At 37.2% G+C, this 26,433-nt stretch overlaps 8 protein-coding genes across 19 annotated transcripts in view; 3 read left to right on the top strand and 5 right to left on the bottom strand.

Annotated features, from left to right (window-relative positions):
* Positions 1 to 6,378, top strand: part of Wdr59 (WD repeat domain 59) — a 28,294-nt gene extending 21,916 nt beyond the window's left edge. Inside the window, exons 1-22 of one of the 6 annotated variants that reach the window (XM_076792134.1) lie at positions 143 to 327; positions 445 to 494; positions 604 to 739; positions 805 to 1,018; positions 1,085 to 1,218; positions 1,320 to 1,469; positions 1,540 to 1,699; positions 1,760 to 1,839; positions 1,909 to 1,975; positions 2,051 to 2,259; positions 2,318 to 2,581; positions 2,660 to 2,810; positions 2,877 to 3,070; positions 3,148 to 3,281; positions 3,355 to 3,564; positions 3,776 to 3,902; positions 4,639 to 4,668; positions 4,767 to 4,805; positions 5,063 to 5,223; positions 5,338 to 5,591; positions 5,659 to 5,831; positions 5,921 to 6,378. In XM_076792134.1, the coding sequence (XP_076648249.1) occupies positions 274 to 327; positions 445 to 494; positions 604 to 739; positions 805 to 1,018; positions 1,085 to 1,218; positions 1,320 to 1,469; positions 1,540 to 1,699; positions 1,760 to 1,839; positions 1,909 to 1,975; positions 2,051 to 2,259; positions 2,318 to 2,581; positions 2,660 to 2,810; positions 2,877 to 3,070; positions 3,148 to 3,281; positions 3,355 to 3,564; positions 3,776 to 3,902; positions 4,639 to 4,668; positions 4,767 to 4,805; positions 5,063 to 5,223; positions 5,338 to 5,591; positions 5,659 to 5,798 (2,958 nt within the window). In that variant the 5' untranslated portion in view covers positions 143 to 273 and the 3' untranslated portion in view covers positions 5,799 to 5,831; positions 5,921 to 6,378. The other 5 variants (XM_076792133.1, XM_076792136.1, XM_076792135.1 and 2 more) reach the window with 5 other exon arrangements.
* A 40-nt stretch (positions 6,379 to 6,418) lies between these two features.
* Ahcy (adenosylhomocysteinase) lies at positions 6,419 to 10,214 on the bottom strand. The gene is made up of 6 exons (XM_076792158.1): positions 10,053 to 10,214; positions 9,343 to 9,533; positions 7,822 to 8,163; positions 7,427 to 7,642; positions 7,110 to 7,336; positions 6,419 to 6,916 (listed from the first exon to the last, which is right to left on the bottom strand). Exons 1-6 carry the CDS (start codon positions 10,078 to 10,080, stop codon positions 6,619 to 6,621), a joined length of 1,302 nt encoding a protein of 433 aa, XP_076648273.1. The 5' UTR covers positions 10,081 to 10,214; the 3' UTR covers positions 6,419 to 6,618.
* Positions 10,215 to 10,475: 261 nt separating this feature from the next.
* LOC143356394 (leucine-rich repeat-containing protein 23) lies at positions 10,476 to 11,600 on the bottom strand. Its single transcript, XM_076792043.1, has 2 exons — positions 11,166 to 11,600; positions 10,476 to 11,096 (listed from the first exon to the last, which is right to left on the bottom strand). Exons 1-2 carry the CDS (start codon positions 11,520 to 11,522, stop codon positions 10,476 to 10,478), a joined length of 978 nt encoding a protein of 325 aa, XP_076648158.1. The 5' UTR covers positions 11,523 to 11,600.
* A 632-nt stretch (positions 11,601 to 12,232) lies between these two features.
* On the top strand, positions 12,233 to 15,652 carry LOC143356810 (protein claret segregational). Of its 2 annotated transcripts, none has more exons than XM_076792793.1 (5): positions 12,233 to 12,393; positions 12,755 to 13,734; positions 13,805 to 14,102; positions 14,185 to 14,459; positions 14,822 to 15,652. In XM_076792793.1, the coding sequence occupies exons 2-5, from the start codon at positions 12,755 to 12,757 to the stop codon at positions 15,240 to 15,242; spliced, it is 1,974 nt and encodes a 657-aa protein (XP_076648908.1). In that variant the 5' UTR covers positions 12,233 to 12,393; the 3' UTR covers positions 15,243 to 15,652. The 2 variants fall into 2 exon arrangements, with proteins under 2 accessions (XP_076648908.1, XP_076648906.1); XM_076792791.1 differs by having other exon boundaries at positions 12,233 to 12,481.
* A 107-nt stretch (positions 15,653 to 15,759) lies between these two features.
* LOC143356529 (uncharacterized) lies at positions 15,760 to 16,857 on the bottom strand. Of its 3 annotated transcripts, none has more exons than XM_076792285.1 (3): positions 16,732 to 16,857; positions 16,397 to 16,634; positions 16,226 to 16,349 (listed from the first exon to the last, which is right to left on the bottom strand). In XM_076792285.1, exons 1-3 carry the CDS (start codon positions 16,832 to 16,834, stop codon positions 16,286 to 16,288), a joined length of 405 nt encoding a protein of 134 aa, XP_076648400.1. In that variant the 5' UTR covers positions 16,835 to 16,857; the 3' UTR covers positions 16,226 to 16,285. The 3 variants fall into 3 exon arrangements, 2 of the variants coding, with proteins under 2 accessions (XP_076648400.1, XP_076648401.1); XM_076792286.1 differs by having other exon boundaries at positions 16,256 to 16,349; positions 16,490 to 16,634; XR_013082689.1 differs by lacking the exon at positions 16,732 to 16,857 and having other exon boundaries at positions 15,760 to 16,330; positions 16,397 to 16,518.
* Positions 16,858 to 17,078: 221 nt separating this feature from the next.
* On the top strand, positions 17,079 to 19,448 carry LOC143356519 (uncharacterized). Its single transcript, XM_076792274.1, has 8 exons — positions 17,079 to 17,215; positions 17,284 to 17,467; positions 17,668 to 17,918; positions 17,977 to 18,216; positions 18,280 to 18,380; positions 18,477 to 18,690; positions 18,748 to 18,975; positions 19,030 to 19,448. The coding sequence occupies exons 1-8, from the start codon at positions 17,099 to 17,101 to the stop codon at positions 19,444 to 19,446; spliced, it is 1,752 nt and encodes a 583-aa protein (XP_076648389.1). The 5' UTR covers positions 17,079 to 17,098; the 3' UTR covers positions 19,447 to 19,448.
* Positions 19,449 to 19,525: 77 nt separating this feature from the next.
* On the bottom strand, positions 19,526 to 20,443 carry Coa8 (Cytochrome c oxidase assembly factor 8). Its single transcript, XM_076792284.1, has 3 exons — positions 20,208 to 20,443; positions 19,935 to 20,132; positions 19,526 to 19,862 (listed from the first exon to the last, which is right to left on the bottom strand). Exons 1-3 carry the CDS (start codon positions 20,271 to 20,273, stop codon positions 19,662 to 19,664), a joined length of 465 nt encoding a protein of 154 aa, XP_076648399.1. The 5' UTR covers positions 20,274 to 20,443; the 3' UTR covers positions 19,526 to 19,661.
* A 151-nt stretch (positions 20,444 to 20,594) lies between these two features.
* On the bottom strand, positions 20,595 to 26,283 carry Marf (Mitochondrial assembly regulatory factor). Of its 4 annotated transcripts, XM_076792271.1 has the most exons (12): positions 26,124 to 26,282; positions 25,563 to 25,647; positions 24,860 to 25,145; positions 24,650 to 24,776; positions 23,959 to 24,352; positions 23,690 to 23,797; positions 23,389 to 23,409; positions 22,832 to 22,985; positions 22,016 to 22,764; positions 21,789 to 21,956; positions 21,522 to 21,718; positions 20,595 to 21,428 (listed from the first exon to the last, which is right to left on the bottom strand). In XM_076792271.1, the coding sequence occupies exons 3-12, from the start codon at positions 25,035 to 25,037 to the stop codon at positions 21,224 to 21,226; spliced, it is 2,301 nt and encodes a 766-aa protein (XP_076648386.1). In that variant the 5' UTR covers positions 25,038 to 25,145; positions 25,563 to 25,647; positions 26,124 to 26,282; the 3' UTR covers positions 20,595 to 21,223. The 4 variants fall into 4 exon arrangements, with proteins under 4 accessions (XP_076648386.1, XP_076648384.1, XP_076648385.1 ...); XM_076792269.1 differs by lacking the exon at positions 25,563 to 25,647 and having other exon boundaries at positions 26,124 to 26,283; XM_076792270.1 differs by lacking the exon at positions 25,563 to 25,647 and having other exon boundaries at positions 26,074 to 26,281.
* Positions 26,284 to 26,433: the final 150 nt, after the last annotated feature.

Below are 26,433 nucleotides of genomic sequence, written 5' to 3'. Positions count from 1 at the left end.
CACAGCGAAGCGTCTTGAACTTCCCTCTCTCTTGCTCTTTTTGCCTCGTCGACCTCCCCCCGTCCGCATCTGCTCAGGGGGGGATACGTTCGTGTGAATTCCAACTGACCAATCGGAACGCGGCTCCGGTAAGACCGCTCTGTGTGCGTCGAGACGCGGTGCAGCGAGTTCGTGTGTGTACAGTTGCCTGTACTTGTACGCGGCTCGGATTCGCGTATTCGGTTTAATTCTAACCTCGCAGAATGCTGACAGGAATTCGAATTTATTGGTAAAATGTCAAAACGTTGGGGCAGCGACTATGTGGTCACGGAGCACCGCGATTTGCAGGTACGTTGTCTTGTATTGTTCGCCTCCATCGTTCGATTTGTGCAGTTTAGACTCTTCACTTAGGATCTCACGACGCTCGAATGTCTTCCTTTATGAAAATATCTTTCTTTTCCGCAGGCTAATAGCATGGCCGTGGATGCGACTGGCAACTACGTGTTACTTGCCGGGTAAATACCGGCGTACACAGACTTTGTTTACGCCAACTTTTTCCTAGTGCGTTTTTTGTCTATATTTACAATGCTTTCATTGCTTGACTTCCTGTCTTACTTTCTCCAGGCGTAGATGTTTTGCTGTGAAACATCTTGACGAGGGTGCGGACAGCTTGAGGAAATTTCAGAGGCAAAGTAAATATGAAATCGGCACAACCGAATGGAATCCTACGAGTTTGAATTCTCACCTGTGCGCTGTCTCTGTGAGTAATTAAAGGAGATGTCTACCGATTGTAGTTTCTACTGTCTAATCGACTGTAAATTCTAGAGTAATACACGTATAGAGATATTGTCGCTTACCGGAGGCAGCGGCTATGAATTACAGACAACAAATAGTCTTAAGGCACATACAAGAGTAGTCAGCGACTTGAACTGGCATCCCAAAGAACCTGATATCATCGCTTCTTGCAGCATCGACACATTTATACATATTTGGGACATAAGAGACCAAAGGAAACCTTGTTTGTCATTGTCCGCAGTTGGTAAGTACAGATTCCTCAACGAGACAGTTCCAGAGGAGGTATCTAAATATGTAATTAAATTTATAGCTGGATCTTCCCAAGTGAGATGGAACGGCTTATCCCCAAATATATTAGCCACAGCTCACGATGGAGATATTAAAATATGGGATCAACGGAAAGGAAATAGTCCTGTGCAGTACATAGCCGCTCACCTAACAAAGGTATACGCTTTTCTTTACTTTAACAGAAATCCTTGCTTATTTGCATTCTTTCGTGATATATAAATCTAGTAATGCATTTATAAACACTGAAGTTGTTTTAGATACATGGTTTAGATTGGTGTCCCTTTCAACAAAACCAACTGGCCACTTCTAGTCAGGATTGTACAGTGAAAATTTTCGATATTAGCAATCCGCGCAGAGCCGAAAGTATTGTTACAACGAATTCACCAGTATGGAGAGTCAGATATACGGTAAAGATAATGTCCTATCCAACAGAATCCGTGTCATTCGCGTTTATAATCCGATAAAATCCATTTACAGCCGTTTGGAGAAGGTTTAGTGACGATAGTGGTGCCGCAATTACGACGAGGAGAGAACAGTTTATTGTTATGGAACACAACGAATCTCGGTGCACCTATTTACACGTTCGTAGGACACACAGACGTTGTTCTTGAATTTCAATGGAGGCACCAAAAATTAGGTACACGTTTTTTAATGCGAGATAAAGAAAGATAATATGAAACATGGTTATAATTTACAGAAAATAGTGAATTCGAATTGATTACTTGGTCAAAGGATCAATGCTTGAGGATATATAAAATTGATCCATTCTTGAAGAAAGTACGTATGTGTTCATTGATAAAGATGTCCTTTATTTACATATAAGTAAAAAAAGAACTGTTTGTCTAGTTGTGCGGACATGGCATGGATGACAGCGCATCTATTTATACACAGTATTCAGAAGATAATAATTTAAGTGAGTAGACAGTCTTGCTTATGAGTACGATAAACATTTAGTGTCATTGAAGTGACAAATTTGTTAAATCTACAGGAACACTCCAGACTATCCAACAGCTACAACTGAATGATACTCAAGCCGACCGGGAATTGAATTGTATAGCAACGAAAGCGGACGAATCTACGATGAATTCTGAATCGGATACGTACATTGAGAATAATAAAGAAATATCGTCTCCCACGCAACCAAAGACTCTGCAACAAGAATTTTCTTTAATCAACATGAACATACCGAATATAGAGGTGACATTTACAACAAATAAAATAAAGCTCAATGAGATAAACCGTTCCCTCATTCCAGGTGAACGCGATGGACGCTGTGGAGCGTAGTTGCACCGTAACAGCGTCGAATAAAAGTTACAACGTCATATTGAAAGTGAATTTCCCCGCGAATTATCCGTATAGCGCGCAACCCACATTCCAATTCTGTCCTGGAACAACAATCGACAACGCAACAATGACGAAACTGTTGAAAGTGTTGAAACAAACTGCTCAGCAACGCGTGAAAAAGAACAGATCCTGTTTAGAACCATGTCTGAGGCAATTGATCGCAACTTTGGAGCAAGTAAACAAGAAACACATTACTGTTCGACTCGTTATACAAGCCTGACTTAACATTTAATACGTATTCGTGTTTCTCTAGACATGTAAAAAAGACGAAAATGAAACTACGCACATCGGATACGACATTCAGGACAACGCTAATTTTTTAAGTTCCTCGAATATGTATACAAACTATCAGGACGCTTATATACCCTTCCCCAGGACCTCGGGAGCCAAGTTCTGCTGCGTAGGTATGTAAACAGACGGTAGAACGCTGAAGGTTTCCTGTGCCGAGACTCAATGCCACGTTCCAATAGGTATTCTTGTATGTTTTGGTCGTGCGTCGTATACTAGAAGGACGTCGATGAAGCCGGAGAGCACGACGCCTAGAGCTCTGTCCGCTTTAGGAAACGGAATTGGCAATGGGGAACATTTCATGCATATGTATTCGAATTCGTATGTGCAATCCAACGAGAACATTCCCATCAGTTCCTTCTACTTTCAAGACCGTGTAAGCGAATGCTATTTTCAATTACCGCGACATAGAACCCTTATCATTCTTACTGACGATCGTTTTTGGTTGTTTAGAAAATGAGTCGCGGATTACACAACACCAGTAGAATGACTCACAGAACGTATTGTAAAAATTATCACTTCATGGTAATCATTTACGATGCTTCGTCATTATTTTTCGTGAATAAGGAGCTGGCTGAGAAATATGTGTGAGTCAACTGATAACACCGTCACGTGACCGTTAATGTATCAACCGAGTAATCTTGTTTGTTCGATCTTTAGGATTAATATCACCGACATTCCAGCGATGTGTCAATACAATGCGAACGTCGCTGCGCAATTGGAACGGCCCGATTTGGTTCAGGCATGGTGTTTGGCCGCTCTTGTGATATCGCAACCGGTTTCAAACGTTGGACAAAATTCTTGTCAGTCACCCGACATCGATGCACCATGGCCACTGCATCCTTTTGGTCAAAATTTAATTCATTCTTTGTACGTGATTGCCAATGTCAAACAGACAGTCCCATTTTACTCGATCCACGGTAATTGTTGATCTTTGAAGGTCGTTGAAGGTCATTCGCGACATCAAGCTTTCCCATTGAGACAATTGCGTGGATCAAATAAAATGCGACACCCTGCATATCATATTCATAGACAAGGCTGTGTGAACGGTATTGTCATAGAATATTCTCTTTCCATTCAGAATACAGCATTATGCCAATCAATCAGATATTCAAATGGCAGGCATGCTGAGCTGTGCATTTAGCTATCGTTCAGAGAACCCAGATGTCGTTCAGACCCGGCTAAGTAGCAAGTCTGTTAACGTCAGTGTAAGTATGATGCCAACTGCTTGCGAGTGTTAATTCATGTTTTTTTGGAATGGCCTGAAATGACCGTTACTCTTCGAACTGTCGTATGTCTTGATCATATCTTGTCTTCTGTTCGTAAAATTTGTTTAGATTGCTCTTCGAACACAATCATTCGTAACCCATTGTACTCAACATTGGCTGTTCTAAAATGCAGTATATCACATCTTTCATAGATAGCACACATTTGTTTCCGCTGTTGCATGAGTGAATGTATTGCGAAAACATAATTTTGCGCCATGCTATGTGACGTTGTAATTAGACCAGCGTTTTTCAAACTTTTCGTTCATTAAAGTAACGTTGAGTATATTTTTACTGACAAGGGAAGATCCCCAACCCGGAAATTGAAAAAATATGAAATTTTGGGGATATGCCTTGACCCTTGAAAATTCGGCTGTTTTTTATAATTATGTATACAATTAATAAATGTTTTACCAAGCTATAATCCTCATTAAAGAGAACAACTTTTTTCTAACGCAAAATCGAACTGCACTACATATCTCCGAAGTTTCATAATTTTTTGACTTTCCAGGTTCGGGATTGTTCCTTGTGTTAAAACTCTTTAAGAAACGCTGAATAGAGAGCTATATCATTCTGATATACTACGCTGTAATGCCGCGCGTTTGTTTTGTTTCAGTATTTTTTCCATGTTATTCCAAAAACAACCAAATGATTGACATGATTATTATCTTTGTTATAGAGGCTTTCTACAGGAAAGTGGTGGTTGAAGGTAAGGCATGGTTTCTGAATTCTGTATGGTTGTGCGTGTTTGAACACAGTGGTTCCTAGGGCTCTCTGTCACGGTGATATTTTGTTACTGCCTTACAGCATCGGAGTGGAAGTGTCGTGATGCCACAGAGCATGCAGGTTTGGCCATGCTTGTTGATATTAAAACGCCAAACGATCGATTCGATCACGATTTCTAGCGATTAATCCAATGTATATGTGATGTACTGTCTGTTGTAACAATGCCTACTATTACATATTTGCACAGAAGACAAATGTTGTTGCGTTGAAAGTGATCACAGACATAATGCATATCTCACGATTATGTATAGTATATTTATATCTATCAAATTACCAATGAAACTACGATTCACATGACGTTTCGCGTATTCTTCTAGCCTGGGGGATCACCATACCACACCATACATTTAGCCGACACCACCTTGGAAGGATGGAATTTTCAGAATTTGAAACAACACAGATCCAACTCGTGGTCTGACTCCCTCGACGACTTAAAGCTCATCCAGGACACATTTGGAGACTCCGTAAAGAATATTAGGTACATCATTTTTAGAGGTGTGCGAGAAGCCGAAAATGTCGGGTCAGAACCGGCCGAGAATTTTACCTTTGCACATTAAGAAAACGAGATGATTAATATCACAAATACTACTAGGCTACTCGATGAAAAGTACACCACTCTTTACGACGGATACAAGAAAGCATACGCGGAAGTGCTGCACAGATGGCGACTGTTGGATGCTCGAGCACAAGTATTGAAGCACGTCAGCACAACCCCTCTGGACACGCATAAAGGCGTTGAATTTCAGAGCGAATGCCAATTGTGTAGCAAAGTTAGCAGAGGTCCCCAATGTGTAAATTGTAAACGACTCGCCCTGGAATGCGTGATTTGTCACATTTCTGTGAGAGGTGCGTAGACCATTCTTCTTCACAGGAAAATGCATTGCAAATTGATTTTTCTTTCCATTTAATTCAGGTCCAAGTAATTTCTGTATATTTTGTGGGCACGGAGGACACACGCAACACTTGGCAGCATGGTTTGCCAACGAGACACTGTGCCCGACAGGTTGCGGATGTAACTGTTTGCAAGAGAGTTCTACCCTCTTAAAGGTGTAAATAGGACAAAGAGAATAGTACATAAATGAGACAGTATGTATGTGTATATATATATATAGAGAGAGAGAGATGACTAATGTTGCAGAAAAATAATAAATATGTTTTTTTTTTTTTGGAGATAGCTCAGAAATTATGAAATATTGTCACTAACTGATTCATTACTGGGGACTATAGTGTCTGTTCTTTGACTTCTCTCGTGCCAGTTGTTACTTGGTTGTCTTCTTTGTCAATAGGGACAGTCCCAAGAAATATTTCCTCGAGCTCTTTCATTTCAACTATAAGGAAAATACGACTTGCAGAAAAGAATGTATAGTTACAGCGAATGATAAAATGTACCAGCATTACGACGATGCTTCTCACGAGCAAGATTTTCTTCTCTCGCGATTTTCAGCCTTTCTGTGTGCTTTCGTTGACCATCTATCAGTGCAGCATAGTTTCGTCGTAAATTGAAACCGTGAATCAGGCCGGCAACTAAGCACGACCACCTGACCAACTACGAATAGAAAATAATTCTCGACGAATCGTAACCTCGAGTGACTAGTATTAAATCCTACCTTTATCAAGGGGCTAACTTTTAAGGGAACCTGTTTCATTTTCTTTCCCACGATTCAAATAAACTATTCTTTTTAATAAAACTGAATTCTTTTTATTATGCTCCGCATGAATCTTGACAAGCGAAACGCGACATTTGATGCTCAAATAGAAATTAATAAATGAGCGAAAACGTCGATAATTGACAATCTGGTTAAAACATTGTCGTCGTGATTTCATTGTAATATTAGATACAAGTACGTAGATGCCTTTGAACTTCGAACGGTAACTAATATCTGTAATGATCAGCCTTGTAAGGTCCTTCCACAGGAACTCCAAGGTATTTAGCTTGCTCGTCCGTAAGTTTCGTAAGCTTGACGCCAAGGTGATTCAAATGCAACGCTGCGACCTCTTCGTCCAATTTCTTCGGTAACATGTGAACACCGACTGAGTAGGATTGCGACTTCGTCCACAGTTCTATTTGTGCCAGCACTTGATTTGTAAACGAATTGCTCATCACGAAACTCGAATGTCCTGTCGCGCATCCAAGATTAACTAAACGACCCTCCGCGAGGATGATGACGTGTCTGAAACGGGAGAACCTTATGTGAACCGGAAGTGAAGGGTCTGCTCGTTTGCTTGATCTTAAAACGGTGAGATACTACAGCTAGCTTTGTTCTATATATTCTTTAACCGAGTTCCCCAACGGCCCTAATTTTCTTCTTCGAACATTTTTTTAGGAAGAAGAGCGTTACCATAAATATTATTCTAACTGCCCACCTGCCGTTCTTCAACGTGTATCTGTCTACTTGGGGCTTAATGTTCACTTTCTCGGCCGCGTTCTTGTTGAGCCAAGCAACGTCTATCTCGCAGTCAAAGTGGCCAATGTTGCACACAATGGCATCCTCTGGCATGTTCACGAAGTGTTGGCCCAGTATAATGTCTTTACACCCGGTAGTGGTGACGTATATCTGACCCTTGGTTGACGCTTCTTCCATTGTTGTCACCTGAGAACCACAGGTACATGTTCATCGATTTTTCTCCGAACCGTTCTGAAATAATCCCGTGATTTTTCGCTCGAGTGTTACAATAATCACCTCGTATCCTTCCATAGCTGCCTGAAGCGCGTTGATTGGGTCAATTTCAGTGATTATGACGCGGCCACCGAGTGCCCTGAGACTCTGAGCGCATCCTTTGCCAACATCACCGTATCCGGCCACCACGCAAACTTTCCCCGCGATCATCACGTCTGTGGCTCGCTTGATGCCGTCGATCAACGACTCTCTGCACCCATACAGATTGTCGAATTTACTCTGTTCAGTGAAACGGAAACTCGGGGTTATAAAACACCGGAAAAGTTGTCTGTGGTGGAGGCTAGACCGCGTAGGAGATGATATCGGGATACACAGGATTGTCCAAGGTTGATGGATACTGGCAATAGATGATCAAGATTCGAGGTGATCGGTTTGGTTAAGAACAGTAGCTGACGAACCTTGGTTACTGAGTCGTTCACATTGATCGCAGGGACTTTGAGGGTTCCTTCTTTCATCATGCGATACAGATTATGCACACCGGTGGTGGTCTCTTCTGAAACGCCGCGACATTCCTTCAGGTATTCTGGGAACTTGGTGTGGACCAGATTGGTCAAGTCACCGCCATCGTCAAGGATAAGGTTCAAAGGTCTGTCCTCGCTGAAGACGAGTGTCTGCTCTATGCACCAAAGATACTCCTCGTCTGTTTCACCTTTCCACGCGTACACAGGCACACCGGTCTTTGCTATAGCTGCTGCCGCGTGATCCTGCGTGCTGAATATATTGCACGATGACCACTGAACCTGGTTGATCAATCGTCTTTCAAGTATTATTGCGAACTGACTTCTTCCAGAGATTTAGAAGTGTGTGCACAATGATCACGTAGATATGATTTCATTTATTAAGCATTTTAAACTGGTATGTATTGAAAGTCATAGTGCACAGCATAATATTCAGGGATCTTATGACCATCTTCTGCTATACTCTTACAATATTTTATGAAGGAGGAACGTTGCATTTAGCTGTTGTAAGCTGAGCAAAGAAAAATTGCTGGTAGCAAACGTGCCAACACGTTGAACGCCGCGCGAATGTTGCGTGCTTCACACACGTTTCATTTATTTCGTTCATAGAAGATATCAACATTATTAAGGACAATTGTTAGTTACTCGATAATGAAGTTCTCACCTTACACTATAATCTAGTTAATTTTGGCAGTAATAAATTGATGTTCAATGCCATTGATTTTATGACGATTATTTTTATGGCATTCAACATGTTAACATAGCTCTTCAGTACTAAATGACTGTTCACATATGAGAGATAAAGATATTCTGTAATGGCACTTAAATTGCGTCAATCTAATCACACTTGAAGTGAACTATGAAAGTGTACGTGATAATGATAAGTGTGATGGAACATTATACTCGTTATTAAATTATCATATGATTGTACAACAAAAAAGTTCGTTAACTCATAAATGTTAAAATTGCAGGCAACACCCCTCTTCTATCATAAAAATAGGATTTATCACAATGACAGTGCGACTATTTTTTTATCTGATGCAATTCTGATCTCAAGTCAAATAAAATTTGTAAGTGAAAGATGTAAGGTCATGATCCACCAGATAAGCTCGCATAGATATGAAAATTTGACTATTTTCGACGTCGATCTTTCTTTCATACTGTGCTCCATTCTTGTACAATCTGTATTTCAATCTTGGTCCATCCAAATGACTTCTTTCACTGTTTAAATGCTTAAAGATTTAACTGGAACTCCGATTGGTGCCGTTTTGTAACTTACATAAAGAATTTTTAATACTCAAAAAATTAAATTAATATTTTTGTTTGCTAAATAGTGTACTAAAATTGCAAGTTCTTTTTTATCTTCGATCTATTTCGGTACTCGAAAAATTCTCGTGTTTGAACTCCATGTTGGAGCAACGTGTATTTACGTAAAAATTATATGAAAACAATATAACTTACTTCGGCGCCGAGTTCGACGAGGGTTTCTATCAGAACTGCCGTTTGCACAGTCATGTGTAAACAACCCGCGATACGCGCACCTTTCAAAATTTTCATGGGGCCGTATTTTTTCCGGATAGCCATAAGTCCCGGCATTTCGTTCTCCGCTAAAGTGATCTCTTTGCGGCCCCAATCTGCCAGAGACATGTCAGCTTTAACAAGAAAAAGATTCGATCCATTATTGAGGAACTACGGTAATCGTCGGCGAAACTATTCTTCTTTTACTCCGATTGGTATTATACATATCTATATATCATGAATGCATTACGACATCTCTCCAAATGTTTCATTATTCCATTTTGGATTACCGTTGTCTCGCAACACTCATTCCCACTTTACGTTCGATTTTCTTATCAGTTAAATGCACGCAAAAATAATGAATCTGAACATTGTGAAAAACATTGATCAGCTTAATAAATGTCTGGTCATGTAGATTAATCTGTGCTCTAAGTCGACGTTATCTGTACATGCAATAGTTCATATGGTGAACAAACATTATACTGCATCATTTAACAAAGATTTTTCATCAGCCGGCTTGTATTTCTATCTCTATGCGTACATAAGCAGTATTATGCTTTAAATACCATGAATGGAGGTTAACGACTCTAATCCAAAATAACGACCACGTGTCTGCTTGAGTTATTCCAAACTTTAATTAGTCCTTCACTTACCCACTTTATTCGCTGGTTTGGCGGTCATTTTTGTTTAATGAGAGTTAACCGTCACACGGATAATACGTTCCGTTCTTATTTTACGGAATGAATTGAAAATTCACGAGATACACGTTTCCGCCGGCGAACTGCGGTAAACTACACTCAAGAATGTATGACGGTCTTCCTTTAAACGATGCCGCTAGGTATCGTGACTACTTGCTGGTCACGTGACTGCAATTTGAAATATTTAGCGGGAAAACGTGCTGTTATAGAAGAGTTCTACATATCCAACGGATGTCAAGTTACCGACTGGCAACATAGGTTGGTAACATAAATGTCGATAACGTAGAACACGACCCTCTTATAAATAACAAGTCTATGCCATGTAAGTTCAAATATTTTCATGAAAATTATAAAAGTCTTTTGAACAATGTTGTACTGTTATTCAGCTGGACTAACGTCGAAGTCTGTGAACTTGGACCCATTCAGAATCATTTGCGTGCGAAACTCTTGAGCTTCCCTTTTTTCTTTGTACAGCACCGGATCTTTATCGATTCGTACTAAGTCAGGCAACATGGCCAATACAATTTGCCGATACATATTCTCCTCGTCTTCTTCTCTATAATTGATCGCAGGATTTTCAAAAATGATTAGGGTCTCCAGTGCTGGCAAGCAACTCAATTTTTGAATTTCTGAAATTTTTGTGATCTCATTGTTTCGAAGGTTGAGATAGCTGAGCTTTGCACAACGCGAGTCAAATCCATCCAGTATCGACAATTTATTGCTCCTCAGATGTAATATTTTCAGATTAACTAGTATCTCCAGACCCTCTAACTTTTCGATTTGGTTTTCTGCGATATATAGACAAATCAATCCAGGAAAGAATATCCCGTTCGTCGTAGTTAACATGTTCCCACGTAATTCGAGGGTTTTGAGATTTTTTAGATCGTAAGGATTTAAAGTGACTTCCTCAATATTGTTATGATTTAATTCCAAAATCTCGAGAAGATTGTGGGAGATACCGGAAGTACTTTTTAGCTTATTTTTATTTAATGTTAGTACCTGATATAATGAAAAGAAAAAAACTGAAAGAGTAATGAAAATGTTCGTTTCGAAATGATTAATATTAACCTGTAGGTAGGGCATTTGTTCCATTTCTGCGGAAGATATTCGATTGTTGTCAGCCTGAATCATTAAAAGATAAGTCATCTTCGTGAGAACGCGAAGATCTTCTTCGGTTAATCTATTTCCGGAAACGTCCACAAAGAGGATATATTTGAATCTTAATATAACTTCAATGTCCGTGAGACTCTTATTAGAAACATTTAACCCTAAATAAGCATAACCCAGGCCCGAGTCGCATTTTCCTAATGTGTGGAGGCATTCTGCAGCTTCTGGAAACGATAAGACTCGCGCCTCTTCGGGAATTTCTGGAGACTCGTATCTCGGCTCATATTCTCCTTCTGCTTCTTCGTGATCATCTTCCATCGATTTATGGAAGAAATACGTCAAATGTATTATTAAAAAGTAGTAGGATATATCAGCTTTGAAACTGTTAATATAATTTTTTGGTGTACAATGAAGTAAGATTTTGACTGTTATAAAAAACGAGTTTCCTACAATTGAAGGACCTTCATTTGTTAGGCATAACCGTAAATAGTTCTCAGTATCGCACCATAGATAGCGCAGCTGTAAATTTTGCAAATTTAATTATATGTACGATTTAAACACTAAAAAATTAAAAGTCAAATGCATTATAATGTTTTGTAGGATTTATTATAATATATTGTCGTGAAGAATGCTTTAAATTTACGTTTAGAAATAGCGTAGGCAGAATCAATTTAAAAGCAAGCTGCTATTGGTCATAACTTTTACATCGTAGCAGAGATTGGTCCCAGTATTGGTATATTGGACAACGAAACATGCTACGAATTTTCAGTAAATGTTTATAAATATTCAATTGACATACACATTTTATACATTAATTTTTAAAAATCGTATTGTAACAAATTTTTCGAAATTATGCAGAGTGACCAAGGTACATCAGTTTAGCCAAACTTTTTCTTTACTGATGCTTAAATCGTCGCGCATGCGCGAAAAAACCCGTTCAATATACCATTACTGATTGGTCCTCGCGTATACGGCTCGTCTGATTGGCTGAGCCCAAGTAAATTCAAGTTCAAATAAGTGTAGCGGACATTGTTTAACCGCCGTTTGACCGCTGTCGAAAAGTAAAATAGTGAACGGTGTTCTTTGATTTTACAGCGGTGTATTCTGATCGGTCTATTTGTGCGTGCCCTCCGATACACACCATGCTACTACGAACAAAATAAATGCTTTATTGTTATGCGAACATTAGGTAATACTAATTGTAAACAATTTGCTTCGTAAACTGTTGATACGTGTGACTGCGAGGGATTTGATGTTGTATTATTAAAAGCGAAGAGGTTTGTTCTATGGATTTGCTGTCACTGTCGTTCGTACACGTTTCCCTTTTCACGAACAACACGCCACAAACATTCTTAGAATCCGTTTTCATTAATCCGACCTCAATTTTTCACGGTGCATGAGCGGTAAAAGAGAAGTATTTATTTAGATTTGTTTGACAAAAGTTCTCTGAATTATTTATTGAAGTAGTGCATGCGTTGCTGTTTTTGTTGAGTTTTTTTAGAATAATTCAGTGTTATGATCGTATCAATTTTTGCCACCCTGTTTCATAGATGGAGTCAAGATTACCAAAGCCAAGAACTGTGTTAGGAAACTCGATCAGCGGAATACCCAATCTTAGCATGAAAATGAACAATCAAAAGATGACAAAAAACCAAAGCTGTCTGCCTGGATCAAGTTCAAGTACTGTTTCTGAGACTTTAAAGAAAGCTAAAAGCGTAATCAATTTAAATTCTAAGTGTACAAATGAAAACAAGCCACCTCCAAAGCCAATTATGAACAGATCCAAAACATTGTCGACCATTACAACTAAAGCAATTAAGAGGCCAGCCACTAGCGCTACGAATCATACTGAGGCTAAAAAGCTATTTACCAGACCCACGAGACCAGCAAAATTGCAAAGAGCTGGCACTACGCTAATGAGTAATGCAACCAACAGAACTGTACAAAATGGTAAGACTGCACAGAACGCGTCTGTAGCTGTGGCTAAACCTTCCAAATGGGACTTGAAGGGTCGTCTAGCCCACACAAGTAACGAGTTGACCAGCATACGACAAATGTACAAAGAAACTACGTCCAAGTTCAATAATGTTCAGGAGAAGATGAATGCTCTGGAAACAGATGTAAATAAATATAAATCTCAGGCAGAAAAATTCGAAACCCTAAACAAGGTATTAGACACTGAACTGACAGAAATTAAGGAAGAAAGAGAGGTTTTGAGTGAACGTCTGAAAAAAACAGAGGAATCGTATAAAAATGTTTCAGAGTCATTAAAAGAGTTTAAAGAGAAATGCAGCGAACAAGATGAGCTGATTCTAAAACATGTATCTGAGATAAAAGATTTACAAGCAAATTTAGAGATTCAGAGACAGCTCAACAATGAGCTAACTACGAAGAAGGATGACCTACAATCTTTAGTTCATACAATGGATAGGGATCGTAGGATTCTACATAATGCTATACAAGAAATGAAAGGCAACATTAGAGTATTCTGTAGAGTGCGTCCACGAACTTCAAACGAACTTGGCAAACCGTATGTATTTTCCATACAATCAATGCTGCGAATTGAATTGATTATTATTTACTATGTCTATTTCTTACAGAATGTACATTATGAACTATGTGGATGAATGCACCATAGAAGTGGGCAAGCCCGATGGTTCAGATTCTATGAGCTGCAGTGGAAAACTGAGAGGAATGCGACACGAATTCTCTTTTGATAAAGTTTTTTCATCTTTGGCTAAGCAAGAAGACATTTTTGAAGAGCTGTCCCTTCTAGTTCAATCTGCCTTGGAAGGATATAATGTTTGTGTATTTGCGTATGGCCAGACTGGTTCTGGCAAAACGTATACCATGGAAGGTTTGCCTGGTATTGAAACAGAAGGCATGATACCTAGAACGGTACAACATCATCTGGATCATTTATAACTTACGATATTTTTTGGCAGCAAGAAGATGAACATATTTAAATTTTTGTCCCTAGGTACGACATATATTTCAAGAGATGAAACATTTCCAATTGCTCGGCTGGGAATATCGAATAGAAGCTAGCTTTCTTGAAATTTACAATGAGCACATCGTCGACTTATTGGACCCTCAATCAAAGACGCACGAGATTCGAATGGCGGATAACAAGGGACATGACTTGTTCGTTACCAATCTCACAATTCAGGAGGTCCACAGCCCTGAAGAATTGCAGGAGTGTCTTTTAATCGCACAACGGAACAGAGCAGTCGCGGCTACTCAATCAAACGAGCGGTAAAGCCTTGTTTTGCATCTTAAGAGGGTATTTTGGTTTTTCAAATCCGTTTTTGCGTGAATTTGTAGAAATTTTTTCAGGAAAACTATTGAACCTTGCATACATATTTATTAGTATTTGATTTTTAAAAGTAAAAATAATCAAAATTGGGTAAGTTATATATTTTTGTATAGAGTTTGTTTTAAAAAACATGGGTCGACGGTCGCCACGACCTTTCTACTGATCAGAAAGGAAAAAACGATTTGTTAAAAATGGAATACCAGAATACCCCTTAAACCTTAATTTTAATTGGTACGTTTTGTAAACGTACCAATTGATAATAACAGGTTTCGAAAAGGGATATAAATTGTTAATTGTTCAGGTCATCAAGATCGCATTCAGTGGCAAGAATACGACTCATAGGAGAGCATAAAGTAAGAGAAGAAGTTTCAATTGGAAATCTAAATCTAGTTGACTTAGCGGGATCTGAACGATTGAAAAACGAGGAAACAGTTCGAATAGCAGAAACGAAGAATATTAACAAATCGTTATCGAACTTAGGTAACGTTATTCTTGCTCTTTTGAAAAAACAAGAACATGTTCCCTACAGAAATTCGAAGCTTACTCATTTATTGATGCCCTCTTTGGGCGGGAATTCAAAGACGTTAATGTTGTTAAATATATCGCCTTTAGACGAATGTTATAACGAAACGTTAAACTCGCTAAGATTTGCTAGCCAGGTGAACAGTTGTAAAACCGGCAATGTAAAACGAACACGAACCATTTTACAGACTTCTACATGAAGCCTTGTCGAATGAACTTGTATTTGCTATACTTTGCTAGCTTTATTAGACTGCCAGATACATTTTTAATGAAAGTTTCTGAACAAAAGTATTTTTACGAAGTTTGACCATTTTTTTGAAAAATCGTACAAAACAGATGTAAATAATTGAACACGTAATATATTTTTAATACTGAAATTTGTAGTGTTTTGTGACCCTGACGAATAAGCGTTGGATTGTTCATTTTAGTTATTGAGATTTTTCGAGAAGAACTTTAAGTATTCCATTAAATTAACATCATTATCATTTATATATATAAAGTAACATGCATTAATGTAATAAAAATTTATAACCTAATATAACATTCATCGACCTTTCCCTACAAATATGAATGTATAAACTTGTTATATTATGATAAAAAATATAAGATTTAATTGAAACAATGCGTCTTGTTTTTCATAGAATATTTCGATTTAATGAAGTACGAAATAAAAACGTTTGTGTAATTAAAAGTAATTTATTTAAAACAATATCGGTACAACACTTATTTTTAAATTGGTTTTATGCGGATAACGTAGCTTGCAGACATTTCTATCGTACACTGATACAAAATTTGAGACTTTAAATTTGCTAAGAATTTTTGGAACTCTGGCGAAGAAGAGACAATGCGTTTTCGTAAATTTTTTTTTATACGAAAACTACTATTTTTTCTATTACCATTATTATTATTATTATTATTATTATTATTGTTATTATTCAAACGTAATAATTTCGTTTGCTTTGAATTTTCAATTTTCAAAATTGTTGTCATCAAGTTCCAAGTACTTCGAAATAGATGATTATTGAAATGGCTGTACATTTTATAACTGTTGAAGAGGAAGAATACGGAATAATTAAATATAATTCCTCTTTGTACAATGTGTCCTTTCAAAAGAAATTTTTCAAACTTTTTGTGAGCATATATTTTTTGTAAATCCTGTGAGATTAGTTCATAATGTATGATCAATTTGGATTGTAAAATATAGTGACTACTTCGAGTCACTGACTTCTCTTTAAAAATATAATTAGTCCGATCTCTGGTAACAGGTTTTGTATAAATATTCTGTGCTCTGTGGAAAGCCAATCAAACTAAAATAAGGATATCAAATATTAATATACAGAAAATGTTTACTTACACGTTATGTAATATTTTTATACTTTTTGTTATCTGTTCACGTATACATAGAAATACTAATGATAAGCATGCAGATATCAAAACACAAGTATACCGAACCACTGCGTTTAATGGCAATGATGTACTACACAAAGTGTAGTTCGTTGCTTTGACATTCATCAAATTTGTTGTGGTCTCTGTTTCTGATACAATATTATATGCAAGTCCAGAATTCCAATTTTCTTCCGAGAATAATGTCGCTAAACGAAAAGGTTAAATCAAGACGAATACAACATAAAATTGTGTATATCACATTTTCCTCTGGCCACTAAAATGATTGTATATGATACACATTACTTGTACACAAAGCTATCCACAATCCAAATCCCCAGAGGAATAAAATATTCCATGATACATAACGTTTGTCCTTCTGTTTAATAAATTCGAAATAATGGACCATTGCATAATAATATTACTTCATCAACATTTCCCACTTCAGTTCCTGTGTAAATCGGAGTTATAAAATACGATTGTAATCAATTTTGTAATGGTAGATCAACGGTAAATCAAAAGGTTACACAAGAAAAAAAATTGACTGTCTATAAGGATAGTGACAACATGAATTGCATGCACTTAGAAAGTGTCAATGTAAATTTAATATTCGAAACGGGGTCACATGTTGATATTATGACAAATGTTTTGGAAAACTTAGGAAAATTTTGGAATGCACAGTATTACTGCCCGGCTTGATAGTCTGAACCAGCAGCTGATGATTATTTCTAAATTGCAAAAAATGGAAGAGGAATTTGATGCGTATCCTCCTTATTTGATGTGCAAAAAGGTAACTACAATATATTACATACTATGGATCAACAAAAAAAAATGTGTCTCATTCAGTGCAATAAGCAGAATAATTTTGGTCAACATTGTCGTTGCGTTCACCATTTTTCTTTGGAAGAACAGTGCGACAGACTTAATTATATCCAAGATTGTATCTCGTGCAACAATGCTAAAAAAAGAGTGCCATGCAATGCAAAGACATGCAAGACTAGAAAAAGATTACTCGTTCACAAGAGTACTCCATTAAACGAAGGTACTTTAATATTATTATCATTATATTTAATTAGAGATGTAGTTAGATATTAATGTAAAGTTTTCTTTCAGATTGGACGGATTTAACGAACGATGCACAAAGATCCATCGCAGTTGATAATGTAAGATTTTAAGCAAGTCAAATAAATCTGACCAACAAAGCATCTGATCTTTTACAGATAAACAAGCAGTCTTACATTGATTATAAAAAGATCGACACGCATGAAGAAAAGGGCGAACAAACTATCCCTACGAAAGAAGAAAACTTTCACCTTAAAAAGAGCGTGATCGCTTCAATCATAAATAACACGGAACTTCAGACAGCGCCGATTAAAGAAAAATTGTATGTGAAAGAAACGGGAGTTCCCCAGGATATTAACGATTTAACAGATCTAGATTATGATGTAGAAAGTATTCCAGTCAAGGATGATCAAATACAAAGAATTCAAGAGGTTACACTAGAAGTAAATCAGCTTTCTAACTTTTTGTTTACACTCGTACGATTTACAGGACCTCTTGAACGAGAGAAAACGTAACGAGGAACTTGAAAAGAAATTAGAGTCCTTGACTTGTAGTATGAATTGTTTGAAGGAAGATAGTGAGCAAAAAGCAGCCTGCTTAAAAAATGCGTTAACGACCGCGGAAGAACAAGCCAAGGTAGCAATGAATTTAGTGAAACAATCGACAAATCAAGTAGATTTAGTCAAGACAGATAGGAATGATCTGTTAAGCAAGATTTCCAAATTACAGGTATATCGCTTAGTGATGTCATTATGTAAAATATTATTTATGTCAAGATAATTACTATTTCAGCAACAGGTTGCCGAAGTTTCAATGAAAAATGCTGCCTTAACTGAAGAGAGGAATAACTTGAAACAAAAATTAGACTCGTTATCAGAGGACGAGTCCAAGAGGTAATTTCTGTGGTTGCTTGAATGAATATTATTATATCTTCAAGCTGTAATGTAAAAACTACTTCAGATATTAAATACATGCTTCAATCATCCAAGGTGTGAAGAATTGGAACTAGAAGTGAATAGAATGAGGTCTGCGGTAAAAGAGAAAGAAGATGCTCTCGATAAAGAAAGAGCAGAGTTCACGAGTATGATTTCGGAGCTCACGAACATGATTAAAATCCAGAAAAGAAGGCTATGCGAAGTAACAGGCGTGTGCAACGATCAGCAATATGCGCTGCACAAGAAACACGAAGAGTTGTCTCAAAAAGTAAGATATCAGTTACGGGATTTCGAATGCAGTCGTTAATATCCTCTACATTCATAGAGCACTGAATTATTGGAAGTGCAAGCTGCGTTGCAATCAAATAATAACGTGCGTAAAGAAATGCAGGAGCAGATAGAACATTTAAAAGAGTGTTTGTGCGAAGAATCAAAAGCTTGCCAATGTATGAAGCAGGAATTAGAAATCGTGAGAGAAAATCATTCTTCCGAATTACGGATAAAAGAAAAAATCGTAGAAGAGCAAAATAAGACTATCACGAGACAGAGAAAGGTACTCCATACATTTTACATTTTTATTCAGAATTGATAAATACCTCATTTTCAGTTGCTGCACGACAGCGAGGAAATGGCCCATCAAGTCGCTAGCGAATTTGATCAACTTAGAGAAGAATTGTGCCAAGAGAAGGAGAAGTGTAAGTGTCTGCAAATAGAGATGGATAAAATCGACAGCAATATGAACAAGACATATTCGCTGGAATGTGAACAATGTAAGTCTCTGAGATCCGAAATAGATTATCTGAAAAAGGAGAAACAAAGAGCATTGACAATCGCGAAGTTCTCTTATCAAAAATTAAATCTATCCGTGAGAGAATATCAGAAACAGCTGATTTGCCAAAGGGAGCAGCATAGGAACATGGAATTGATGATCGAAAGGAAAGACCATGAGATAGTATGTTTGAAAACTCAAATATACCAATACCGTTCGAAATCTATTCAAAGAATGAATAACTATGTGATATAGTTTGAGTACAGTGAAATTGATTGTTCGCATTTGTAAAATATGTTAAGGGAAAAGGCTTGAATAATTTAAGCTTAATAGATTTCTGTCGATAAATACATTATGATGTATATATTTTATAGACACTTCTAATAATACACTATAGATGTAAATTTATATTACAAATACACATATTGCGACGTTGTGTGGTCTCTGGTCAAACACAAGCACACCAAGCTTTATTTGAACTTCAGCTTGGACACTCTTACCCTGATCTCAAGTAACAGTAACTCAACGTTTCTCCTGTACCAGGCGATATTATAGTTCAAGTGGGTCCTCCAGTTTCTGTCTAAAAATTGTTTATAAAATACTGACATGTCATCCGCTGTGATCGAAGTCTTTCCCTGAGACTTCAGCTTCTCTTGAAATCGCTTACGTTCCTATAATACATTTAACATTCTAAAATACACATTTTTCTCATAAGAATCTCATAAAAGATTTGAGAGCTGTACTTCTATGAAACAGGTATTATGTCGCGTCCAAAAGTTTTGATTCCAAATTTGAGTCGCTTCTCTGGTTTCTCTGTATTTCCTTTCGAGGTGTGTCTCATTCTTTGGTTTCGCGAATATTATCGGTCGCAGATTCGAGACCGGATCGGGAGGCCCTATTATGTCAGCTTGCATCGGGGGTTTTAGGTTAGGAACTATTTTCTGCTCGAGATAAATAACATGAATATATAGTTAGATTGTTGAAACGTCGGCCAACATTACAAATAGTGAACTTACTGTGCTGAATAGTCGGGTTACATTGTTGTAACTTTTCAACTGCGCGTAGTTACATACTCGAGCCATTTCATGAACAATCACATTTTTTATGAACCTCGCGTTTTCTGGTTAAACGCTCAATACAACTATGCTGTGTATACAGGGTGTCCCTATTAGCTTGGAGCGCCACGAATATCTTGTCATCGATGTAGGAAAAGATATCACATGAAAATAAGATGAAGGTCACATTCTTTTACAGTTCAAAGTCATCAATGTTTTTGTACGTGGAACTACATATATTTTTATTAGTTTCATGCGATAGTCCAGGTCTCTGCAAGATTCGATGACCTTCGTGTAACCTTCAAGTGAATTGTACAAACGAATTAGGACAATGATTCGCCAATTAAATTCTTATTCAACAAACAACCGTTTATTAATATAGTAACATAAGCTCTTTTATAAATATAATCTAATAAATCTAATAGCGGTATTATTTCATTCACTAGATAAATGAGACTCGTTCAACTTTGTTATAATATATTCTTGTAGAAATCAATCGTTTATGCGTTTCGGATCCGACACTCTTGTAAAAAAGTTCGCACTTGAGTTTTCCAAAAAAAAGATGGTTTCTTTGCCAATGGCACTGATTCGCCGATGGTATAAACGATTAAAAATAAAAAATCAATTAGAAAATTCGTGATTAGTTTATGCGTCTAAGACTTCTATTAGCTCCTCTAAAAACAAAAAATAGAAATCACCGGTTTATACAAATTTCATTAAAAGTACGGAACGATGAATTTTAGATAACTTTCTGGTTGCTTGTACTAAGACTAGAGTTTCATTTTTTGTAAAAACATTCCCTCTGTATGCACAAGTTGTTGCTCAGGAAAACGCGTCAAATGTTTCATGATCATTATACAATATCGGGTGGTTTTAATTACTGTAGCATACGAGGACACATTTTCCGAAACAGTTTACGATGTTTCCAACACCGATCTCTGAATCTTCGTATCACTTCCTAATTAACGTCTCAATAATTAATTCAACGATTTTAAATACGCTGCGTCGAACAAGTCGAGTTCATTTGTTAAATAGTTGGCCTTATTTCGTAATACTTTTGCGCTATTTGTTGCTTCCTCGAGTATTCGTATCGTACTTGCTATTTTCGTTATATCGCTGCCCATTTCGGACGTCGTTTCATCTACTAAATGGCACAGACGTGCAAAAGTGCTGGATAGCTCCCTAAATTCATAAAAAAAAGACATTGCAATCATCAATCCAGATATTCAAAATTAATGAAAAAAAAAAAACAAAACAAGACAAAACAGGACTCACTGTTGCACTTGATGACTACAATTTGCGGATGTGAGATCCACGATCAATTTCAATTTCTTTGTAGCGTGAGACACGTACTGACGTTTGAATTCACGTTCCTTCGCCGCGTTTGTCCATGTTAATCGTTCGTAAAGATACAGAGCACCATATATACTACCAACTACAGCTATAAGTCTCCAACCGATGGTTTTCAACATCTAAAACGGAATAGTCCAATAGAACGGAACTATATAATGTTAGGAAAATTATTTGGAAAAATGAGCTTACAAAACCAGCAACTATTAGACCGCCCATAGTACCCTGAGACGATATAGATGCCACTGCTATTTTCGTAGCTAATGACCAGTCGTCAGACCTCGCTGGAAAGTTTGGAGTAGTTGATACGAACTTCATAGAGTCCACACTTTCTGCGGGAGACATGATCGCGGGTGGTATCTGGAAATATGCTTATATGCATATATGTCATACATTATGCAGCAGCGCGATTTACTTACATCCTGCGTGTAATTTGCAATGGCAAATTTGGGACTCTGTTTCCCAGCGAATCTACTGATTATAGCTGTAATCCCCCAAGAGAATCGGAATTCTAGGTCTTCGTGGAAGTCTGCGCATAAATTGTCACAATTTAGTCTATACAAAATCTCGAACGGCTCTCTTCTCGGCAAAATGTTCAACGACATTTGACGTTTAGTGTCCGGCAATAAGGTTGCCATTTGTTCCGTCATCTCTCTCTGCGAGTTCTCGATGTTCATTGCCAACGCGGTGCTAAGTCTCGCTTTTAAGTTAGAACCTAAGCCATTCTCCACGTGCGTGTGGAGTTCCCGTTTGTATATATTTAGCACTAACGGGTCCGTATGAAACGGAACATTAAATTCGTCAATGAGCACCCCCAATCTATGGATCTCTTCGCTCAGAGCTTTAGACACCCTCTGTTCTACGTCCTCCACCATATGATGAATCTTGATCTTCATTTCGTGGGTCAACGCCATCAGCTGCTTCTCCGTGTAATTTAATTTGTCATGAACCTCCTTTTGAATGTTCAACTGTTCCGTCTTAGTCCTCTGAGCTTGCTTCAATATCTCGTCCAGTGCTTGTCGTATTTCGGTCGCGATGTGTTTCCCACGTTGAGAATGCTGTTCGAATTTGGTTTTAACAGCGGACTTTGAGATGCATTCCTCGAATTTTCGTTCGAAATCTTGAAACTCGAAATACCGATTTTGGAATCCTTCGGCTAATGCACCGTCTGCAATAAAATCTCATTTGTTATTAAATATACGTACGATCGTCGAGAGCAAATTCGTAGGTCTTACTGTGAGCTGGCTGGCCACGCTGCTCCTGCAAACGGGCTTGAAGCGTTTCCTTCGCCGAAATGAAGAAAACCCGTTCTTCGGCATCTTTGGGCGAGTAAACTTTCAACTCTTTCGACAGAAAGTCAACGGCCCTTTCTTGGTGCTGTGCCCTCACCTACACAGACATGGACCTCGAATAAGCATGGACTTACACGGCAGAACGTCGAGCACAATGTAAAAAGCAAAAAGCTGTAAGACTCCCTAAATTGTTCCATGCAACGGATTTTGGTGCACAATGAACATATTGCAAAGTGCATCACGAATTTTAGTTATAATTTAACTGCGGATCTTTATGCAAAATAAAAATCTTAAGAAGTTATTTCCTTCTTGAACAATTCTAGTAGGTCGAAAATAATATATCAATAATCTAAAATCCCTTTAATCTTTCCAATGTTTCAAATTTCAGCTACTCATATTTCCCATAAATGCATAAAATCCGCAATCTAGTAATGATTAATGACAACGAAATGAAATTTATAACTTCGGTATAATTAGTAAAGTCAAATAGAGCAACTTACCTCTTTCTGCTCCCTGACCAGCTAAGAGATAAATGGGTTATTACATGAGTTACTTAAGTAAAGCTGCCACTGCATACAGCTAATATTTTACTGAATCTGTACTTTAAACATATCCTTGTAAATAGCAAATAACATAATTTACATACGAAAAATTACCGCAACCATAGCGTTAATATGTAGTACCAGCTTTAATGAATTCCATTTTGCACGAGATTTAGTTCGTTATTGAAAAATTACTTTCAACTGTAGCTTTTCAAATAATTCAATACATTATGAAATACAAATTTAATGTAAGATATACCTGCTCGAAGAATTCTGGTTCTGAAGCAGACGCGTCCCATCGATTATTTAATATGAAGATATTCGGTTTCGATAATTTTGTAGACACTTTATGGAAAAAGTTTTTTTCCTGTAATTACTATTGTTATTATGTATTCTATGCTTATAATACATGCCTTATATTAGGTCAGTGCAAAAATTCCTGCCCGATTCCTAACTGTATCTTAATACAAAATAGGGCACAAACTTTTGCACCAATCTAATATACATCTAATTACCTGAACTACTTACAGTAACCATTAAAGTAGACTCAGCATTAGCTACCAAGACAAAAACATCTGCATCCAGACAGTGTTTATCGATCCATTCGTCTAGATTCGGTGTTACATCCACCCCAGGACTGTCAACAAATACTACATCATCTCGTAACAATAAACATTTGTCTTTTGGCCAAAATATCCTAACTAAGTGGCTCTCGCATAGTTTCTCTTTGCACAGAGCATGACCCAATTGTCCGACTGATTGAACTGGCTGCTTCTCGGTCGATCCCTCGGTAATCAGATATGCGTCTCCGTTATCCGATCCTTCGACTTGTAGGAAACAGTTTGTCGTGTGCCCTATGCCACTTGGTAGAATCTTATCACGTAACATTGCATTGATAACTGTACTCTTTCCGTTGCTGGTCCTGAAACATGCGTGATATTTGGCGCAAACTTCCTTGTAAGTACCACTCCATGTATAATTTCTAGAGGTGCGCGTGAACCCACAAATGTTGGCTCGAGAATTTTATACGAGATCGGGACGGGTTCTCGAAAATTACGGGATTCCCGAGCATATAAGGGTTCTCGAGTATATCGGGAGTCTCGAATATTCTCGGGAACCCCGATACATTTGAGAATCCCGAAATTTTCGAGAATCCGACTCGTCTCGACCCGATGCAATAAAATGTTCAGGTTTTCGCACATCTCTAATAATTTCACACCTTCCAAAGAAAGCAACTTTCATGTGATCCCGCTTAAGTACATCCCTAATCCCTTTAACCTTTTCAACATAGCTGGCGATCTTTGCAGCTTCTTCGGGCGTGACAATGTTATCTTCTTTTTGGAGTGCTGTAAAAGCAATTGTACAAGTTATTTGCAATTACCTTGTTTGTATCGAAAAAGTACTGACAAAATTGTGAAATATTCTTTACATTTCATAAATCTAACGGTGTCCTGCACATAATCTTCTATCTCCACAAATATGTCATTGATCTTTTTTTTGGCCTTAACGAAAATCTGAAGAGGAGAATTGTCAGTTCGTATATCTGTTGATCGCATATAGCTGTCTCCCCCAATCATGGACATTGTACGATTGATGTAGACAGCCATGATTCCCTTATATGTTTATCGTGTACACAACAGGTTTAGCAAAGTAAGAAAAATATGGTGCAATACGTTAGGCAGGACGTTGTTGCAGTGCACAGCATGCAGGATCAACTGAAATCATAAAAAAAGCAACAGTTAAATACTTTCTAATAACGACACTGATCTACAAGGTTTAATGGAAAATTGACTTTATATACAATATATTGCCAAATAAATATTTATATAGGAACACTTATGTGAAGCAGTAGTGTAATACAACTTGAAATTTCTCTGTAGAACAACAGAAATTAAATGTAAGCTAAGTGAAAACTAAATAATAAAAATAAACTTTAATATAATGGTAATAATTAAGCAGCTATTAAAATACTAAACATTTGATTTGTATGGTTTCTGTGTTTTCAACGAGATAAAAATTGATATATGTTCTAGGTTCTTATTGTGTGTGCGATATGTATACATGTGATTAATTATAATAGAACTATCACATGTAGTAAGTACTATGTAACATTTAACATAATATAATGAAACCTTCTTGTCTTTAGTCATTGAACTGTCCTTTGTCACGATATTGAAACGAGTTGTAACTTTGAATATCTTCTTTACTCCGAATCTTCTAAAAAAATTCAATGGAACATTAGCATTAAATATTTTTATACTAACTCTATCCTTAAACTATAATCAAAATGTTACAATTTGTGAAATATGAGTATGAAAGAAATTTAACTTGATATTGGGTAATACCATGTACAAATTATGCTAGTATTTGCATTTTTCGCCGATTGACGTTATGTCACTTATATCTATCGTGATATTTATAAATTCTGACAAACTGATGTGTACACTCTGTGTATAGGAATTGCAACAGAATATTTTACGTCTTTAAATACTCTTTCTGCTATTAAGATACACGTTGATCCACCGATCAATGGAATAACGAGTATCATCTACTTCATTTACGAGCATCCGTGTATATGAAAAATAAAATCTGCGTAGTAAAAGAAATTAAAAATACACTTTGGACTGTTCGCCGAAATCTAACCTGTATTCTAACGCGAAATTTTCGTGTACTCTGTGGTCTTGCGCCCTTACCAAACAGTCACTGTTCCTTTATCATCGTATTTCTAATTGGATGTGGATCGAATTGTGCATAAAACAGTGCATAACATTTCGCGGCTGCAAAATATTTAACGAACTAACAATTAGATCGAAGTATACTAAAATAAGTTCATGTGCGAACTGATTGGAAGTGGTAAGAAACACGTGACGATCGAAATATTCAGGCTAATTTTCAAGTTTTGCGAAGTTATTCTTAAAGAATGTTTAAAATTCTTATTGACGTTGTGTTTTTGAATATTTCTTATAAATAGGAAAAGATAATAATCTTGATCTAATTGGAATA

Source organism: Halictus rubicundus, chromosome 8, assembly GCF_050948215.1.
Source record: "Halictus rubicundus isolate RS-2024b chromosome 8, iyHalRubi1_principal, whole genome shotgun sequence".
NCBI classification, from domain to species: Eukaryota; Metazoa; Arthropoda; class Insecta; order Hymenoptera; family Halictidae; genus Halictus; species Halictus rubicundus.
The sequence above is the reverse complement of the archived record's forward strand: the minus strand, read 5'-3'. Positions and strand labels throughout refer to the sequence as shown.

Excerpts from the sequence above, each read along its gene's own strand:
- LOC143356519 (XM_076792274.1), top strand. The coding sequence starts at position 17,099 with ATGCACAGTATTACTGCCCGGCTTGATAGTCTGAACCAGCAGCTGATG. Across the intron at positions 17,216-17,283 it reads CTTATTTGATGTGCAAAAAG|AATAATTTTGGTCAACATTG; the intron begins GTAACTACAATA and ends TGCAATAAGCAG. Across the intron at positions 17,468-17,667 it reads GAGTACTCCATTAAACGAAG|ATTATAAAAAGATCGACACG; the intron begins GTACTTTAATAT and ends AGTCTTACATTG.
- LOC143356394 (XM_076792043.1), bottom strand. The coding sequence starts at position 11,522 with ATGGAAGATGATCACGAAGAAGCAGAAGGAGAATATGAGCCGAGATAC. Across the intron at positions 11,097-11,165 it reads AACAAATGCCCTACCTACAG|GTACTAACATTAAATAAAAA; the intron begins GTTAATATTAAT and ends TCATTATATCAG.
- Coa8 (XM_076792284.1), bottom strand. The coding sequence starts at position 20,273 with ATGGCTCGAGTATGTAACTACGCGCAGTTGAAAAGTTACAACAATGTA. Across the intron at positions 20,133-20,207 it reads TAACCCGACTATTCAGCACA|AAAATAGTTCCTAACCTAAA; the intron begins GTAAGTTCACTA and ends TATCTCGAGCAG. Across the intron at positions 19,863-19,934 it reads ATAATACCTGTTTCATAGAA|GAACGTAAGCGATTTCAAGA; the intron begins GTACAGCTCTCA and ends AATGTATTATAG.
- Marf (XM_076792269.1), bottom strand. The coding sequence starts at position 25,037 with ATGGCTGTCTACATCAATCGTACAATGTCCATGATTGGGGGAGACAGC. Across the intron at positions 21,957-22,015 it reads TTGCAAATTACACGCAGGAT|ATACCACCCGCGATCATGTC; the intron begins GTAAGTAAATCG and ends GCATATTTCCAG. Across the intron at positions 21,429-21,521 it reads TGTAGTCATCAAGTGCAACA|GGAGCTATCCAGCACTTTTG; the intron begins GTGAGTCCTGTT and ends TTATGAATTTAG.
- Ahcy (XM_076792158.1), bottom strand. The coding sequence starts at position 10,080 with ATGACCGCCAAACCAGCGAATAAAGTGG. Across the intron at positions 9,534-10,052 it reads CAAACCAGCGAATAAAGTGG|CTGACATGTCTCTGGCAGAT; the intron begins GTAAGTGAAGGA and ends TTCTTGTTAAAG. Across the intron at positions 6,917-7,109 it reads TACACGTTGAAGAACGGCAG|ACACGTCATCATCCTCGCGG; the intron begins GTGGGCAGTTAG and ends CTCCCGTTTCAG.
- LOC143356529 (XM_076792285.1), bottom strand. The coding sequence starts at position 16,834 with ATGGTCCATTATTTCGAATTTATTAAACAGAAGGACAAACGTTATGTA. Across the intron at positions 16,635-16,731 it reads GTGGATAGCTTTGTGTACAA|CGACATTATTCTCGGAAGAA; the intron begins GTAATGTGTATC and ends CTTTTCGTTTAG. Across the intron at positions 16,350-16,396 it reads ATAAAAATATTACATAACGT|TTTGATTGGCTTTCCACAGA; the intron begins GTAAGTAAACAT and ends TCCTTATTTTAG.
- LOC143356810 (XM_076792793.1), top strand. The coding sequence starts at position 12,755 with ATGGAGTCAAGATTACCAAAGCCAAGAACTGTGTTAGGAAACTCGATC. Across the intron at positions 13,735-13,804 it reads TCAAACGAACTTGGCAAACC|AATGTACATTATGAACTATG; the intron begins GTATGTATTTTC and ends TATTTCTTACAG. Across the intron at positions 14,460-14,821 it reads GCTACTCAATCAAACGAGCG|GTCATCAAGATCGCATTCAG; the intron begins GTAAAGCCTTGT and ends TTAATTGTTCAG.